At 36.4% G+C, this 17,513-nt stretch overlaps 1 protein-coding gene across 16 annotated transcripts in view; it reads right to left on the bottom strand.

The window, feature by feature from the left end:
• The window catches only part of LOC106872580 (uncharacterized), a 248,572-nt gene extending 231,266 nt beyond the window's left edge, over positions 1-17,306 (bottom strand). For 8 of the 16 annotated variants that reach the window (XR_016241608.1, XR_016241606.1, XR_016241609.1 and 5 more), the window contains exons 1-3: positions 17,126-17,306; positions 15,076-15,277; positions 1,615-1,881 (exon numbers count right to left, since the gene is read on the bottom strand). Coding sequence is in view for 12 of the 16 variants with exons in the window: in XM_052967277.2 (XP_052823237.1) it covers positions 1,615-1,881; positions 15,076-15,198 (390 nt within the window). In the remaining 4 variants the exon portion in view is untranslated. Of the gene's footprint in view, positions 1-1,614; positions 1,882-11,573; positions 11,685-12,205; positions 13,041-15,075; positions 15,278-17,125 lie in introns of those variants that run through there. The other 8 variants (XR_016241607.1, XM_052967278.2, XM_089351049.1 and 5 more) reach the window with 4 other exon arrangements.
• Between the last annotated feature and the right edge of the window lie 207 nt (positions 17,307-17,513).

Raw genomic sequence — 17,513 nt, 5'->3', positions numbered from 1 at the left:
TAAAAGAGAACTGATTTGTTTGATTGAGAGAAATAGAATATCTAACAATTAACAATCAATCCAAAGATAACTTCTGGTAGCCCTAAAAGTGAAGCATTTACAGGGATTTTATAGAAGAATACACTGAAGTGGTCTCCCACCCACCTCTCAGACCCCATATACAATGAAACATTCATTAATTGTACAATTTTTGCTTGCAACAGTGATCTTTTATGTGTTTCAGTTATTAGACTGTAGCCATGCTGGGGTACTGCTTGAAGAATTTGCTAGTTGAATGAAACAATGCCAATACTTCTTTTTTTAAAGTCTAGTACTTATTCTCTCAGTTTCTTTTTGCTAAATCACTAGCTGATGGGGATGTAAAAAAGCAAACACCAACACCAGCTGTCAAGCGGTGGTGGGAAACCAACATAGACACAAAGAAACACACACACACACACACACACATATATATGTATAGGCGCAGGAGTGGCTGTGTGGTAAGTAGTTTGCTTACCAACCACATGGTTCTGGGTTCAGTCACACTGCGTGACACCTTGGGCAAGTGTCTTCTGCTATAGCCTCGGGCGCTGACCAAAGCCTTGTGAGTGGATTTGGTAGACAGAAACTGAAAGAAGCCCATCGTAAATATATGTATATATATGTATGTGTGTGTATATGTTTGTGTGTCTGTGTTTGTTCCCCCATCATCGCTTGACAACTGATGCTGGTGTGTTTACATCCCTGTAACTTAGCAGTTCGGCAAAAGAGACTGATAAAATAAGTACTAGGCTTACAAAGAATAAGTCTTGGGGTCGATTTGCTCAACTAAAGGTGGTGCTCCAGCATGGCCACAGTCAAATGACTGAAACAAATAAAAGAGTAAAAGAGTATATACAATGGGCTTCTTTCAGTTTCCTTCTACGAAATCCACTCACAAGGCTTCAGTTGGCACATGGTTATAGTGGAAAACACTTGTCCAAAATGTCACGCAGTGGGACTGAACCCAAACCTATGTGGTTGGGGAGTAAACTTCTTACAACACACCTACATCTATAGTAATTATTCATATGTACGTGGACTAAACCAATAAGAAATGGCATATTAAATGCACAGTGCTACATCACAAACAGAATTCAAACCATCAACTATCAACTCAGCCATCTTTACCTTTCACCAACCATAATGAGTAGCAATTTATTTTTATGCATAAGTAATGACATTGTGCTGAAATCTCAACATAATATAACTCATTTATATTTAAATATTATCTCCAATAAAAATGTTTCAAGGTACCTAAATGATTTAAGAAGTTTTGATTGAACTCATATTTCCTGAATGCAAATAATATAGCTTTACTCAAAGTTAAAAATTGAAAAACTATTTTCTTTTCTTAATATTTTAGATTTGCTGATTCTTGTATAATTGTCTTGTCTTTTTTTTCCATTTCAGCAATTGCATATCGTTGAAGCAATTAGCTTTCAGAACTAAATACTCTTCATGCTATCTGACTGTGAAATAATACTGACACTTGTTAGGCTCTGTGCTTCTGAAATACCAAATGTCTGAAGAATTACATGTATTACATAAAAACTGCAAAAACAAAATGTGTTTGGATATAAATTTTTTTTTTACCTGTAGAGCCATAGCTATTTGTATGAACCACTCCACAACCTGCTTCTCTTCTAAGACCTTCCCTTTGCGTTCCTTAAGCCAAGTGTAGAGATCACCACCTTCACAATATTGCATGGCAATGTACAAATATCGTTCACCAGTCTGAAAGGAATCTTTGTAAGTCACAATATTTGGATGTTTTAAGTTGGATAACAATCTTGCTTCTTGCTCAGCTGCTCTACGTTCTTTATCGGATGTACTTTTCAAGTTGATCTTTTTAAGAACATACTGAAATATCAAAAATAACACTCTTTATTATATGTTTTTACATCAGATGAGTGTGTGTTTTATAAATCACAATCTCTATATATATAAAATTCTTTGTCTGTTCCCTATGCATTCTCAAACAGCTCCATCAAATCAAATCAAATTTTACAAGATAATAGTATTAGACCTCGTGAATGTCAACATGTAACTTCTATTTTCATTTGGATTTAAAACAATATAACATTTTATCTAAAATAATCTTTCTATAGTCAACTATAGTAAAGGACATTTTATACCACCACCACAACATCACATTTTGTATATGAGTGTATATGTGTCAGTGAGAGTGTACATGTTTGCGTGTTCATTACGTATGACATAGTAAAGTACATTTTATGCCACCACCACCACCACCATATATTTTGTATACGAGTGTGCAGGTGTCTGTAAGTGTGTGTGTGTTTGTGTGTTTGATACGTACAAGATAGTAAAGGACATTTTATACCACGACATTGACAATACATTTTGTATATATGAGTGTGTCTGTTTGCGCATTCGTTACATAAAATGTATGTCTGTGTGTCTTAGTATATGTAAGTGTATGTGAGAGTGTGTGTGTCAGTGTAAGAGTGTATGTGTGTGTCAGTGTATATGTGATTGCCTATTACACTGATGTAAACTGGCTATGTGAAAGAGCTATACTGGCTCTAACTAATGAAATGGTTGATAAACTCAATCATGAACTTCTTCAAAAGTTAACAGATACATGAGAAATTACTTTTCCATCAATTCACGCAACAGTTGATCAAGATCAGGCTGTTCAATACTCTGTTGAATTTCTGAACACACTTAAACCCACTGGAATGCCACCGCATAACTTGACACTAAAGCTGGATGCTCCTATTATGCTGCTTAGGAATCTTAATCCACTTCACCAGTGTAATGGAACTCGCTTAATTGTTACTTCCGTGAAGCCCCATGTCACAAAGGAGAAAATGGCTTTATTCCAAAATTTCCTTTCATACCTACAGATGTTGCATTTGAATTTAAGAGGCTTCAGTTTCCAGTCAAAGTTTTGGTATTTCAATTAACAAATCTCAGGATCAGTCCTTCCATGTAGTTGGACTTCATCTCTCTACTACATGCATCTCCCATGGCCAACTCTATGTTAGTTGCTCATGCATGAGTTAGAAGCAGTAACAATTTATTCATTAGGACACCAACAAAAACCAACACCAATAATGAAAATTATTTACCCTGAGGTACTTCAAGATTGACAGATTTTCAGTTCTAAGTTCTATTATCATTACAACTTGTATATTTTTTAATAAAATATAGATATTTTGAAACAATTATGAGAAAAAATATATCTTTGTATTTATTGTTTACTAATCTGAATAAGAACAGCAGTAACCCAGGCAATGCTAGGTAATCCAGCTTGTATAAAACAAAAAAATAAAATGTCCTCAAAATATTATATTCTTTTCTCCTCTAGGCACAAGCCCTGAAATTTTGGGGGAGGAGGCAGTCAATTAAATCGACCCCAGTACTAGTACTTAATTTATTGACCTTGAAAAGATAAAAGGCAAAGCCAACCTTGGCAGAATTTGAACTCAGAATGTAAAGACAGACAAAATACCACTAAGCATTTTGCCCGGAGTGCTAACATTTCTGCCAGATTGCCACCTTTCAAAATATTATATTCAAATGTGCATCTAGTTTTGCCTGGAATGTATAACTAAATGTTGGTTGGCCTTGTTGATAGCTACCACACAACGAACCAAAACATCAGTACTTTCTATTCATTGAGCATTGTTATGCAATACTTTCCATGTACTGTATTGACAATGGCTAAGTCTAGTTAGATCAAAGTAGATACTACGGATCATAGACTTCCACGTCATAATGACTGAACTGTCAAATTGATGAAAGGTTCATTGGTTTGCATATATGAAAAATCTTCACTTCAATTAGTTGTTTCTCATCTGCTTAATGCAAAAATAAATGTACTTAGAAGGTGAACCCACAAATATGAGTGCAAAGGAAATGAAGTCATCATCATCATCATCGTTTAACATCTGCTTTCCATGCTGGCATGGGTTGGACGGTTTGACTGAGGACTGGCGAACCAGATGGCTGCACCAGGCTCCAATCTGATCAGGCAGAGTTTCTACAGCTGGATGTCCTTCCTAACACCAACCACTCCGAGAGTGTAGTGGGTGCTTTTACATGTCACCAGCACGAGGGTCAGTCAGGCAATACTGGCAACAGCCACGCTCAAAAGGTGTTTTTTACGTGCCACCTGCACAGGAGCCAATCCAGCAGCACTGGTAACGACCTCGCTCAAATGATGTCTTTCACATGCCACTGGCACAAGTGCCAGTAAGGCAACGCTGGTAATGATCCCACTCGAATGGTGCTTTTTACATGCCACTGGCACGGGAGCCAGTCAGCGGTCCTGGCAATGATCATGCTCCACTAGCATGGATGCCAGTCAAGCGGTGCTGTCATCGAATTTCATTTCGATTTCACTTGCCTCAACAGTTTAGCGTCCAATGAAGGAAAGGTACGCATAAGTGGGCTGGTTACACCACTGGCATAGGCCACGGGTTATAGTCTCACTTGGATTGCCAGGTCTTCTCAAGCACAGCATATTTCCAAAGGTCTCGGTCACTAGTCATTGCCTCGGTGAGGCCTAATGTTAGAAGGTTGTGCTTCACCACCTCACCCCAGGTCTTCCTGGGTCTAACTCTTCCACAGGTTCCCTCAACTGCTAGAGTGTGACACTTTTTCACACAGCTATCCTCATCCATTCTCACCACATGACAATACCAGCGCAGTGTCTCTCTTGCACACCACATCTGATGCTTCTTAGGTCCAACTTTTCTCTGAAGGCTCTTACACTCTGTCGAGTATGCACACTGACATTACACATCCAGCAGAGCATACTGGCATCATTCCTTGCAAGCTTACGCATGTCCTCAGCAGTCATGGCCCATGTTTCACTGCCATGTAACATGGCTGTTTGTACAAATGCGTCATACAGTGTACCTTTTACTCTGAGTGAGAGGTCCTTTGTCACCAGCAGAGGTAGGAGTTCTCTGAACTTTACCCAGGCTATTCTTATTCTAGCAGTTACACTTTCAGAACACCCACCCCTGCAACTGATTTGGTCACCTAGGTAACAGAAGCTATCAACTACTTCTAGTTTTTCTTCCTTGAATGTGGCAGAAGCTGTTTTCTGCACATTTTCAGTGTTTATTGTTCCTGAGCATCTGCCACATACAAAAACTATCTTCCCAGTTAGCCTTCCTTTGATACTGCTGCACCTCTTATGTGTCTATAGCTTACACTGGGTACATCTTATAGAGTTTATATCTATGCCTTCTCTAAAGATCGAGCAGGGCCATCTACCTGAAGGGATTTGTGGTTTGTCTGCCTTCCTATTTATTAAGACTTTGGTTTTAGTTAGGCTGACTCTAAGGCCCTTCGATTCTAATCCTTGCTTCCACACCTGAAGCTTCTCCTCTAGTTCTGATAGTGACTCAGCAATTACAGCAAAGTCATCAGCATAGAGGAGCTCCCAGGGGCAACCTGTCTTGAATTCCTCTGTTATTGCCTGAAGGACTATGATAAATAGGAGGGGGCTGAGGACTGAACCTTGATGGACCCCTACCTCTACCTGGAATTCTTCACTGTACTCGTTGCCAACCCTCACCTTACTGACAGCGTCCCTGTACATGGCTCGCACAGCTCTCACTAACCATTCATCTATCCCTAGTTTCCTCATTGACCACCAGATAAGGGATCGGGGGGACCCTGTCAAAGGCTTTCTCCATGTCAACAAAAGCCTGGTACAGAGGTTTATCTTTGGCTAGGTATTTCTCCTGCAGCTGCCTTACCAGAAATATAGCATCAGTGATGCTTTTCCCTGGCACGAATCCAAACTGCATGTCATCTAAGCTGACTCTCTCCCTAATTAGTTGGGCTATGATCCTCTCCATGACCTTCATTACCTGATCCAACAACTTGATACTTCTGTAATTATTTGTATCTAAAGTGTCACCTTTACCTTTGTAGCAGTTGACCATGGTGCTGCTACACCAGCCATCAGGTATGACAACCTCATGTAACATCTGGTTAACTATACGGGTGACTAGGCTATAGCCGACACTGCCAAATATTTTGAGCATCTCTGTGGTGATTCCTGATGGGCTGGGGGCTTTCCGTCTTCATACTCTTAATTACTTTATCTACCAAGGTACTGTCAATTTGGATAGCTGGTCCCTCTATTGGGTCAACATTCGGCAGACTCTCTTTCTCCTATTCATTCTCTTTATTGAGCAACCTTTCATAGTGGCGTCTCCAAACCTCTCTTTGCAGCCTCGTTTAGTGCAAGTGAACCATCATCCATGCAGACATATTTCTCTCTCACGACATCACGATTCTCTCTCACCCGCTGTCTTGCCACATGAAATACTTCAAGTCTTTGGTCCTCACAGCGCAGAACATTGGCAATTTTTTTTCTTATCTGCTTCCCCTCTGGCTAAATAAACCTGTCTCCTAGCTTCCCTTCTGGCAGTCTGATACAATTCCCTGCTACCACTGTTCTTCCATTCCTTCCAAGCCTGTTTCTTTTCTCTAATAGCCCTGTCACCAACAATGTTTCATAAACTACAAGAACATACAAGCCAACACTGTTAGAAAAATGAAGTCAATATAAAAAACAAAATGAAAAGACAAATAACTATCATCATATATTTTAGACCAAATTGTAAATTAAAAGTTCGATGATTCAAACTGTACATGAAAAGACAACACTAATGCAAACATCTTTTATCAATTCCAGTAAAGATATCTCATTAAATTGAGAAATTAGTTCTCAAGAAGAGGTTTTTTTTTTTTCAAATTGTATATCTACAATTCATTTTGAGAGGTCAAGCAAGTATACATATCTAGCAGAAAACTCTTGGATCATCATCATCATTATTTTTATGTACACTTTTCCATGCTTGCAGGGGTCTGAAAGAATTCACTGAGGCATTTTCCATAGTTAGATGCCCTTTTTATCACCAATCCTCACTTGTTTCCTTCATTGGACACTTTTACAAAGACTGGAAATGAAAGACACTAGTGGGATGATGTTGACACAATTATTGCATGCTGTCAAGATGAGACACAAATACTCACATACGCATAAAATTCTGTGTTGGTGTGATAGATAGATAGATAGATAGATAGATAGATAGATAGATAGATAGATAGAGAGAGAGAGAGAGAGAGAGAGAGAGAGAGAGAGAGAGAGAGAGAGAGAGAGAGAGAGAGAGAGAGAGAGAGAGAGATGGGTTTCTTTTAGATTCCACTTGCCAAATCCACTCACAAGGCTTTGGTTAGACTGGGGTTTTATAGTTAAAGGCACTTGCTCAAGGTCCCATATAGAGGAAATGAACTGGAATCCATGTGGTCGGAAAGCAAGTTTCTTAACTACATAGCAATGCCTGCACTTATGAATGAGCTAAAATATACTTTGAATCGCAATTCTGTGGAGAGCCCCATCTGAAATTAAATATGTCAGTTATGAGTATACACATGTCAAGAAAGCCTTCATAAAGTTTCTACATCAGGTAAAATGCATCCAAACCAATAAAGATGAGTAAAGACTGCAAAAGTAGCAATATGCTGTGGTGAGATGGACACACCCAACCCATGCAAGTATGAGAAGATGGATGCAAAAATGGTCGTGGTGACAAATGTTGCAATAATATCTACATCGGGATTTCTCTTGCCCATTACGTTTATGCTAAGTTTTGATTTTCTGTCTTCTCTTCATTACAATTTGATCACCAATCACTGTGCTTCCCTATTATCATTCTCTCTCCTCTGACACGCATTACTGATATCCACAACTCTCTCTCTCTCTCCCTTACCAAGTCTTGTCTTTTAATACTACTCATCACTAGCTCACTCTCTCTCACATTACTCCTTCTTTCATTACTCTCTCTTCCTCTATAACATCATTTATGTTCTTTTATTCAATTTCCTTACCAAGCAATGTTATTCACCCCTTCTTTTAGAAGATGACCACCTCTTTACACCACAACAATGGAGGATTCAGCTGAGCAGATGACCAGAGATTCATGATTACTCATGCCTATAGACTTACCATGTCACAAAACTAGAAGTCATGGAATTTCATTGTCATAAATGAACATGATACTCCAACCTCTTCATCAAATTATCTGCTGTTTTCTTCTTCTGAAGATATTTGAGTGCTGACATGCACTGAACTTTGATTAAAGTGAGAGAGGACTGCATCAAATGACCAGCTTCACTCTCTCATCTCTGACTTCCTGACCAGAGCGATCGATATGTCTTACTGTGATATAAAGTAGATGTCCCACAGCAACATTGCTTGGATATTCTTTCTGTCTGTTGAAACTAGATCAATGGTAGTTGGGTTTTCTCCACATAGTCTGCTGGAAATCCACTTTCTACATGTATGGGGTGACAAGCTCTGAAAGAATAGCACCAAGAGCTGACCATCCAATGAAGTAGTGCACTTCTATATGCAAACAGTTCATGGAGCCACAGACGAGACCTAGGTGCCAGTGACAGAGGAGCTGTCCTAAAAAGGAATTGAGAGGATTCCTACCAAAAGGTACACTCCTCCTCTGACACAATATCTTCCCATCAATAGGAAGTTATCTTATTGTCTCTCCTCCATTACCATCTCATCCCTGTCACTGTTTCTTTAGTTTTATTTATTTTCTATCTTCCTTTTATTGTGACACCAGTATGCTAATACTGGTGTCAGGAAGTATAGAAAGAATACATTTATGACAATCAAAACAAAAAAAACACCCCAACTACCACCACCATCCTCCTCCTCCAACCTCACTCAACCTGTTATTTTGAAGTTAATCATTTTTAAGCAATATCCACTCAGCCATTTTACTTCTACCACCGAAACTATTTTGTCAAACATCTGGCTACGACAACAAATCTGTAGAAAATATGACATATTTTTGGAATTTTAAGAAGATAAATACGATTAAAATTAAGAAACAATTTTATAACTAAAACTAAAGAACATCTAAAACCTTGATAAGAGAAGAAACAATACAAAGTTAGGAACAGCAGAAAAACATACAGCCAAAAGTAATATATATCACATGGGATTGAAATTTTCACTATACCCAAAGAACTGATAAAAAATTAAAGTAGTAAACATGGAGCTGTAAATATGATCATTAAGCATAATTAAGTCAAATATGATAAACCCAAATGTCCTTAAAATTGAAATACCCAAAAAGATAAAAGTACTGGACTCGAGTTTTTAGTCTTAACTACAGTATGTATGCAGTGAATAAGCAGTCATTAGAGCATTGGACAAAATGCCTTGCAGGACTTATTCAAGCTCTCTATATTCTGAGTTCAAATCCCACTGAGATTAACTTGGCCAAGATTGATAAAGTACCTGCTCAGGGTGGTGTACTGGCAGAACTGCTAGAGCATTTGATAAAATACCTTGTGGTAATTGATCTGGCTCTTTGTGTTCCAAGATCAATATCCCATTGTAATCTACAGGTGGTTCAAACTAAATCTGACAGTTTGCATAAAAGGAAAAGTAGATACAATATCCCATGCAAATATAAAAATATTTTTTGAAAAAATATCAACTAGATTATGGCTGCCCTCAGCTTTCACCACAACCTCATGACGGCTCCAGAACTTGGTACGTGTTCCTCAGTGTCCCTGAGAAGACCTTTGGTCACCTCCTTGATCTTGGCCACTGGCTTGACCTTGATATTTCAGGCAGAACAGTTGGTGTCTTTCTCAACTGTGGGATTACAACTGGGGGAATTAAAAAAAAACAGAAATTGTGGCAGGTGAAAATCACTGAAATTCTCCACCAACCACTTCTGACTCTTTTCAGAGGTATAGTAGGGAGCAGAATCCTGTTGCTACATATATGGCCTTCCAGCAACTTCAAATAGTCATCTGAATTGAGCCTAAGACATGTTCAAAGATGTAGGGATGTATTCCGATGATGATGTAATCAGAATACCTACTGTGTCCCTTTTCTGCTGGCCACAATATTCACAGAGCATTGAGCAGCAGTCATGATGTTAGCATTATGATACCTAGCACAAATCATCATGATAGAGGAAACTTTTTTCCAATATTCAGATGGCTTCCCATCTTCCATGTCAGCTAAGTTTTTCTCAACTACAACTATAATCTTTATGCTCCCCAATGCCTTTGGCTGTTCACCAATACATCTAGCTGTTCCTAAAAAAAAAGAAACAAAAAAAAATCATCAAATTTAACCAATTTGGTTCTTGAGTGCCTTAAGCTGATTCCACTCTTGAGGATACCTTCCTCCCTTCTTTTCACCTATCTTGGAAGTGTTAAAAAGAGTCATAAGCACTGCTGTCACTTCTGTGATTAAAACATTGTTTAATACAATACCTTAATATGGTCAGAGATTGTCCTAGTCAGATTATTTTGTTCAAAACAACTATCACCACTACTTCAGCAAGTATAATAAAGTCTATATTTCACTGAGGATATTCATACTTGCCAAAATAATCAAAATATTAATCATTGACAAATAGTGTCTTTCCTCACAGTATAATTATTTATATCTAATTAGCTCTGAATAATGCGTACTACAATGTGTACATGTCAATGCTAACTTAACTATTGCTTTTCAAGTGAGTATCTATATAAACTTATCAAAAGAAATCAATATATGTAAAATGTTTTGATAACATATGGGAAAATGAATTGGTAGAATGGTTAGTGAAATAATGCCTCATAGTATTTAGTCTTACTCCTCTATATTTTGAGTTAAATTCTCACCTGATTCAACACTGCCTTTCATCTCTCTAGAAATACATAAGTACTATAAGTACAATAGATTGAGTTAGTCAACAATACCCACTCAACTGCAAAAATTTACATTGTGCCTAAAATTAACCTTTCTATTCAGGCTATTAAAAAACTGGAGATGAAAATTCTTTTCTGTTTTAAATATATCAAATATACTAATAACAAAACAGAAATGACTAATGGGATATCCAAAAGTGTATCTTTATTGAAAAGAAAAAATCTTTGTTCATGATGTAATTGATAAAAGTATGTGTACACAAAATATCACATGAAGTAACATTTTTTTTCTGATTTCCTTCTTTCTGTGATACTATGTGGAAGGTAGAGCCAGTGGCTATGCTGAGCAAAGAGAAGTATTGAAGTTAGTCAGCAAGTGAGACGGGTAATCAGTAAAAGATAAGGTTGAATGAAAGAAAGAATAAGCAAGGAGACGAAAATGTAGGTCAGATCAAGATTGAAAGAAAAGTGAAAGAGGGGAGAACTACAAAGATAACATGATAAAATAAGTGATGTAGAAGACAGCAATGGTTGTACTGAAATTGGTAAAAGAGAGAGTAAGAAAGAATTGTAGGCATTTGAATCCCAACTGCAAGATATTCAGTTCGGGATCACAAGTGAGCCACCAGTTTCACGTGATTGATCTGTAAATCAATTAATCAGCATAAAGTGACATGATATGGCTCCTTGGTTGATCTAAAATTCCCTCCTCCCCGCTTTCACCCTATAACAACCTTCTAGTGTCTAACTCAACAGACGACTTCAGGCATTCACATAGACAACCTCAGACATACCACACTGAGCAAGAAACGGCTACGTACACTCACACATGATGCACCACGGTTAGCCTTCTACAAGACATAGCACAGTTCTCGGTACTATTCAAGAAGAGTGGTCCGGGTGCGCGCACTCGCACATCCGCGCTAGCGAGTCGTGACTAGTCGATCTTACGACTACCTAGCGTGAGTGCGCGTCATGCGCAAAACATATATGAGGATTTTTTCTAAACAAAGTAAATAATTTTTTTACACGAAGTAAATAAAGGTACTACTCAAGCAGAGCGGACCCGAACGCGCAGTCGCGCGTCCGCGCTAGCTAGTCGTGAGTGGTCGATCCTACGAAAAGTGCGCGCGCGCGCAAATGAATACATGTGTGCGCGCGCGCGTATGCAAATTAGTAAATAATTTCTTTTAAACAAAGTAAATAATTTTTTTTAAATTACTTTTTTCTTTTCTAAACAACGTAGATAGGTAGAATAACACACTATCTGTTTTTGTTAACTTCATACATTTTTTTTCTTTTAATTAAATTTTGTGAACAAAATAATTTTTATTTTCTAAACAACGTAAATAAATTTTAAAAAAGGTGCACATTGGGATTAGACACTGAGGGAAACTTGATATGCTAGAAATAACAGCTAAACGCAAAAAGAAAAAAAAACTGTAACCTTTACCGTTCTCCCACGAATTCCCACACTTCATATCGTAATAATCACGGTACATTGGCTCATCAATATGTGACCATTTCATGTTACCACATGATCCACTTTTATATTTCAGTCTACGTTTTATCCGTGACCAGAATGGGCCACATATTGGTGAAAATCGTAGTTCCTGGCTCCACATTTTCAATGATTGCAGCTTCTAACGTTTCAGCCTTTCTATCAGTTATAATGTTGCAGGTAGCCCTTTTTCTGAGTGACATCGTAAAAGCCTATCACACAAAACTTTTCAACCATTCTGCCAACCTCATATTTCCTCTTGAAAAGCAGGCTTTCATCCACTTGTACAACGTGGTTCAGTCCACCTAATTTTTTCTTATCTTTCAGTAACATGGCTGAACATATTTCTCGGCAGTATTCGTACCATTGAATGGCCGTGTCGTTGCTAATATAACAGCTAAACGCGGACAATCCAAATCTTGCATTTACTCAGAAAGTTGAACTGCGAGTTTCACGCTTTTTACCAAAAATTTTCATTTGACGACGACAAGTAGATTTTTTTTTTTTTTTTGTGCAATTAATTTGTTTTCTTTCAGAAAATCCAGAAAGATATCCCCCCTTTAACCTTTTCCATAATTCAACACGAGGTGAAGACATTTTGGGAATATGGGCTTCGAAAAATTTGCGCGGCACACTCAAAACTTAAGTTCAATTGTGAACAATATTGGCGGGAAGAGGTCAAGAAAGAGGACGAGCCCTTTACAGAGAGAGGTCAAGAAAGAGGAACTGGTAAAACCAAGCCCGTCTTTCCATTTCAAATTGGTAGAGGGAGGTCAATTCCTCTTTCTTCAACCTCTCTCTGTAAACGGCTCTTCCTCTTCATTGACCTCTTCTCGCCAATATTACCAAAATGTCTTCACCGTGTTGAATTATGGAAACAAATTAATTTCACAAAAAAAAAAAAAAAAGAATGTACTTGTCGTCAAATGAAAATTCAATCTTTTCAACGTGCTATTGACGGAGTTATTTGGCGATGTAATTCATGCAGTAAAACAATCTCTATAAGGAAAAATACTTTTTTAGAGAAATGCCACTTGACAGTGTTTACACTATTTCAAATAATAGCAGACTTTATATCTGAATTGCCAGTAACTTGTTCCATGAGTTGAAACAATATTAGCAACGACACGGCCATTCAATGGTACGAATACTGCCGAGAAATATGTTCAGCCATGTTACTGAAAGATAAGAAAAAATTAGGTGGACTGAACCACGTTGTACAAGTGGATGAAAGCCTGCTTTTCAAGAGGAAATATGAGGTTGGCAGAATGGTTGAAAAGTTTTGTGTGATAGGCTTTTACGATGTCACTCAGAAAAAGGGCTACCTGCAACATTATAACTGATAGAAAGGCTGAAACGTTAGAAGCTGCAATCATTGAAAATGTAGAGCCAGGAACTACGATTTTCACCAATATGTGGCCCATTCTGGTCACGGATAAAACGTAGACTGAAATATAAAAGTGGATCATGTGGTAACATGAAATGGTCACATATTGATGAGCCAATGTACCGTGATTATTACGATATGAAGTGTGGGAATTCGTGGGAGAACGGTAAAGGTTACAGTTTTTTTTTCTTTTTGCGTTTAGCTGTTATTTCTAGCATATCAAGTTTCCCTCAGTGTCTAATCCCAATGTGCACCTTTTTTAAAATTTATTTACGTTGTTTAGAAAATAAAAATTATTTTGTTCACAAAATTTAATTAAAAGGAAAAAATGTATGAAGTTAACAAAAACAGATAGTGTGTTATTTTTATTCCTTTTACCTATCTACGTTGTTTAGAAAAGAAAAAAGTAATTTAAAAAAAATTATTTACTTTGTTTAAAAGAAATTATTTACTAATTTGCATACGCGCGCGCGCACACATGTATTCATTTGCGCGCGCGCGCACTTTTCGTAGGATCGACCACTCACGACTAGCTAGCGCGGACGCGCGACTGCGCGTTCGGGTCCGCTCTGCTTGAGTAGTACCGTAAATAAATCATACACTACCTATTTTTGGTAAAGAGTCCATTAAAAAGTCGCTCTTTCAAAATCTAAAACCAGGGACGACTATATATTCTGATTGTTGGAGTGCGTACAATGGGATTACTGAAATAGATTTGACACCAAAATACTCCCTGGAAGAACGTAAAACGACGTTTTAAGAGTAAGATGGGGAAGATTCAACAAAAAAAAATGATTTACTTTGTTTTAAATAAAACACTCATACTTGTTTTGCGCATACGCGCTAGTCGTTGTAAGATCGACTAGTCACGACTAGCTTGCGCGAGTGCGCGCACCGCGACCACTCTTCCAGTTCTCTCCTCTCAGTCAGTAATTATATTATCAACATAGCCAATGCAGTAAATCGTGTCCAGCAATAAATACGTTAAAAGTCCATGAGTTGCTTCATTCGTTATACATGCAGCCAGCTAGACCACACGACACAGGTCATCGACAATACAGAACACTCTAACAAGCAATCTACACAACAATAAATAAATTGATGTGGGGGGAGCAATCGAAGAGCAAGTGAGATAGGCGAGCACACCAAATGAAACAAAAAATAGAGCAAAGCAAAAAGATTAAGAATTACAAAAGTAAACGCCGTTGTTTCTGATGGACACTGCACTAGTAATTAAATAATTTCTCTTATAGGTACAAAGCCAGAAACCTAGGGGAAAGAAATGTTAATTATAATAGACCCACTACTTGACTGAGATTTGAACTCAGACCCACAACTAAATACCTCAAGACATTTTGACAAACTTCAAACGATTCTACCAATTCATAAAAGATAAAAGAAATCAAACAATACAATATACGCAATATAAAATTACCGGTCTTTTGTCTTTGATATGCCGAGCCAGCCACACTTCTCCATAGCTTCCTTTACCAATGACTATAGAAAGTTCGAACCCTCGAAGGATTTTCGGCTTAGATGACGACTTCTGTAGAGCCATTTATAAGGACGATGGTACTTCAACAGCACTTTACAGTATTTACTCTTTGTAACAGTCGATGAAATAAGAGACAAAATATCTAAAATTAAAAAAAAGCAGTAAAATAAATAGCTTCAGTTTAAAAAGCATACAGCAGATAAATTGCATGTTACCAATGAAGAGATTTTAAAATATTTGGTCTCTAAAATATTTTTTTTGGAAGCTTGTTTTTGGTTTCGAATTTGAAATATGATAACGATCGAATTAAAATAACAGATTCAAAAATTAAGCTTGTGTTGTAAGAATGATTGAAATGTTAGTTATATAACAAAAAGGAAAGTAGTATCTGAAGAGAAACAGAAAAACGTTTTGGTGAAATTGTTGTTTTCGAAGGGAATTCTTGTTACAACGGTTTACAGTGAGAAACAATTCGATTCTCGATGTAAATGCCTGCGACTAAAACTAATAAATATTGAAAATAAAACAATCGTCAAACAACAATAAACGGAGAGAAATAAAAAGGAGAAAAAGATACAGAGAAAATTATATATATATATATATATATATATATATATATATTGGAGTAAGCATATAAATGCACAAGATGGAAAAACTGTCTGATGAAAGGGAAAGTGAAACTCCGAGTAACAGTTTTTTGTTATATTTCTGCTGCTTTTAAATAAAGTATATATATATATATGCATACACACATTCATATATACATATTATGTATATAAACATATATATATACACACATTCATGTATACATATATATATAAACATATATACATATACTCTTTTACTTGTTTCAGTCATTTGACTGCGACCCCAGGACTTATTCTTTGTAAGCCTAGTACTTATTCTATCGGTCTCTTTTGCCGAACCGCTAAGTTACGGGGACGTAAACACACCAGCATCGGTTGTCAAGCGATGTTGGGGAGACAAACACAGACACACAAACACACACACACATATATATATATATATATATATATATATATACACATATATACGACAGGCTTCGTTCAGTTTCCGTCTACCAAATCCACTCACAAGGCTTTGGTCGGCCCGAGGCTATAGCAGAAGACACTTGCCCAAGGTGCCACGCAGTGGGACTGAACCCAGAAACTATGTGGTTGGTAAGCAAGCTACTTACCACACAGCCACTCATTATATATAAACATATATATACATATACATATTATATATAAACATATATATACACACATATATATATACATACACATATTATATATAAACATCTATATACATATACATATATATAAACATATATATACATATTATATATATATACATATATATAAACATATATATACATATTATATATATATATATTTATACATATTATATATATATATATAAACATATTATATATATATATATAAACATATATATATATATATATAAATATATATATATAAACATATATATATATATAAACATATATATATATATAAACATATATATAAACATATTATATATATATATATAAACATATATATATATATACATATATATAAACATATATATACATATATATCATATATATACACATATATATCATATATATGCACATATATATCATATATATACATATATATATACATAGCATATGTATATATATATATATATATCATATATCATATATATACATACATATATATCAATATATTATAAATTAACTACCAACAAAAATAATTGGTAAGCTAACTCAAAAAATCATCACCAAAATAGCAGAAAAAACGACAGTGAAGGTATGTAGACTCTTCAAGAATCGATCCTTTTGGTTATATTAATAATAATAAAGGAGTTACGACGCAAAAACGTATATATTCAAAATATATATATATATATGTATATATATATATATATATACACACACACACATAAAAGCAAACTCAAGAGGCAGAAGACAATGATCCCGTACCTACATTAAAGAAGTCCACATTGGGATAAAATTAAATACTTTTCTAAGCACTGGTATTTTGCCATTGTTATACAGTAAACATCTCCCTGGTAATCTTGTAAAATGATTCGAAGTAGAGATTGTCAAAGGATCAGTGAATGTAACAAGCTGACTGCTTGGTGTAGTTGGCAACTCACTAATCACTTTTACTTCCTTCTTGCTCAAAAGAGCTCTTAATCAAGCGACTATGTCATCACGAATTTTCCTCGTGTATTCTCTATTCTATAAATTGATATTTTTATTCACCCACCAAGGTTCTACTTCTCGTCACTGTCATGGTATTAGCTGTCAGAAGTGAAAGTAGAAAAATCTGAAGGAACGTTACTGCTGGTTTGAGTTGATTCTTTGG

The sequence above is a fragment of the Octopus bimaculoides genome, chromosome 4, assembly GCF_046866305.1.
Source record: "Octopus bimaculoides isolate indiv1 chromosome 4, ASM4686630v1, whole genome shotgun sequence".
Lineage (NCBI taxonomy): Eukaryota > Metazoa > Mollusca > Cephalopoda > Octopoda > Octopodidae > Octopus > Octopus bimaculoides.
This window is presented reverse-complemented; position numbering and strand designations above follow the sequence as displayed.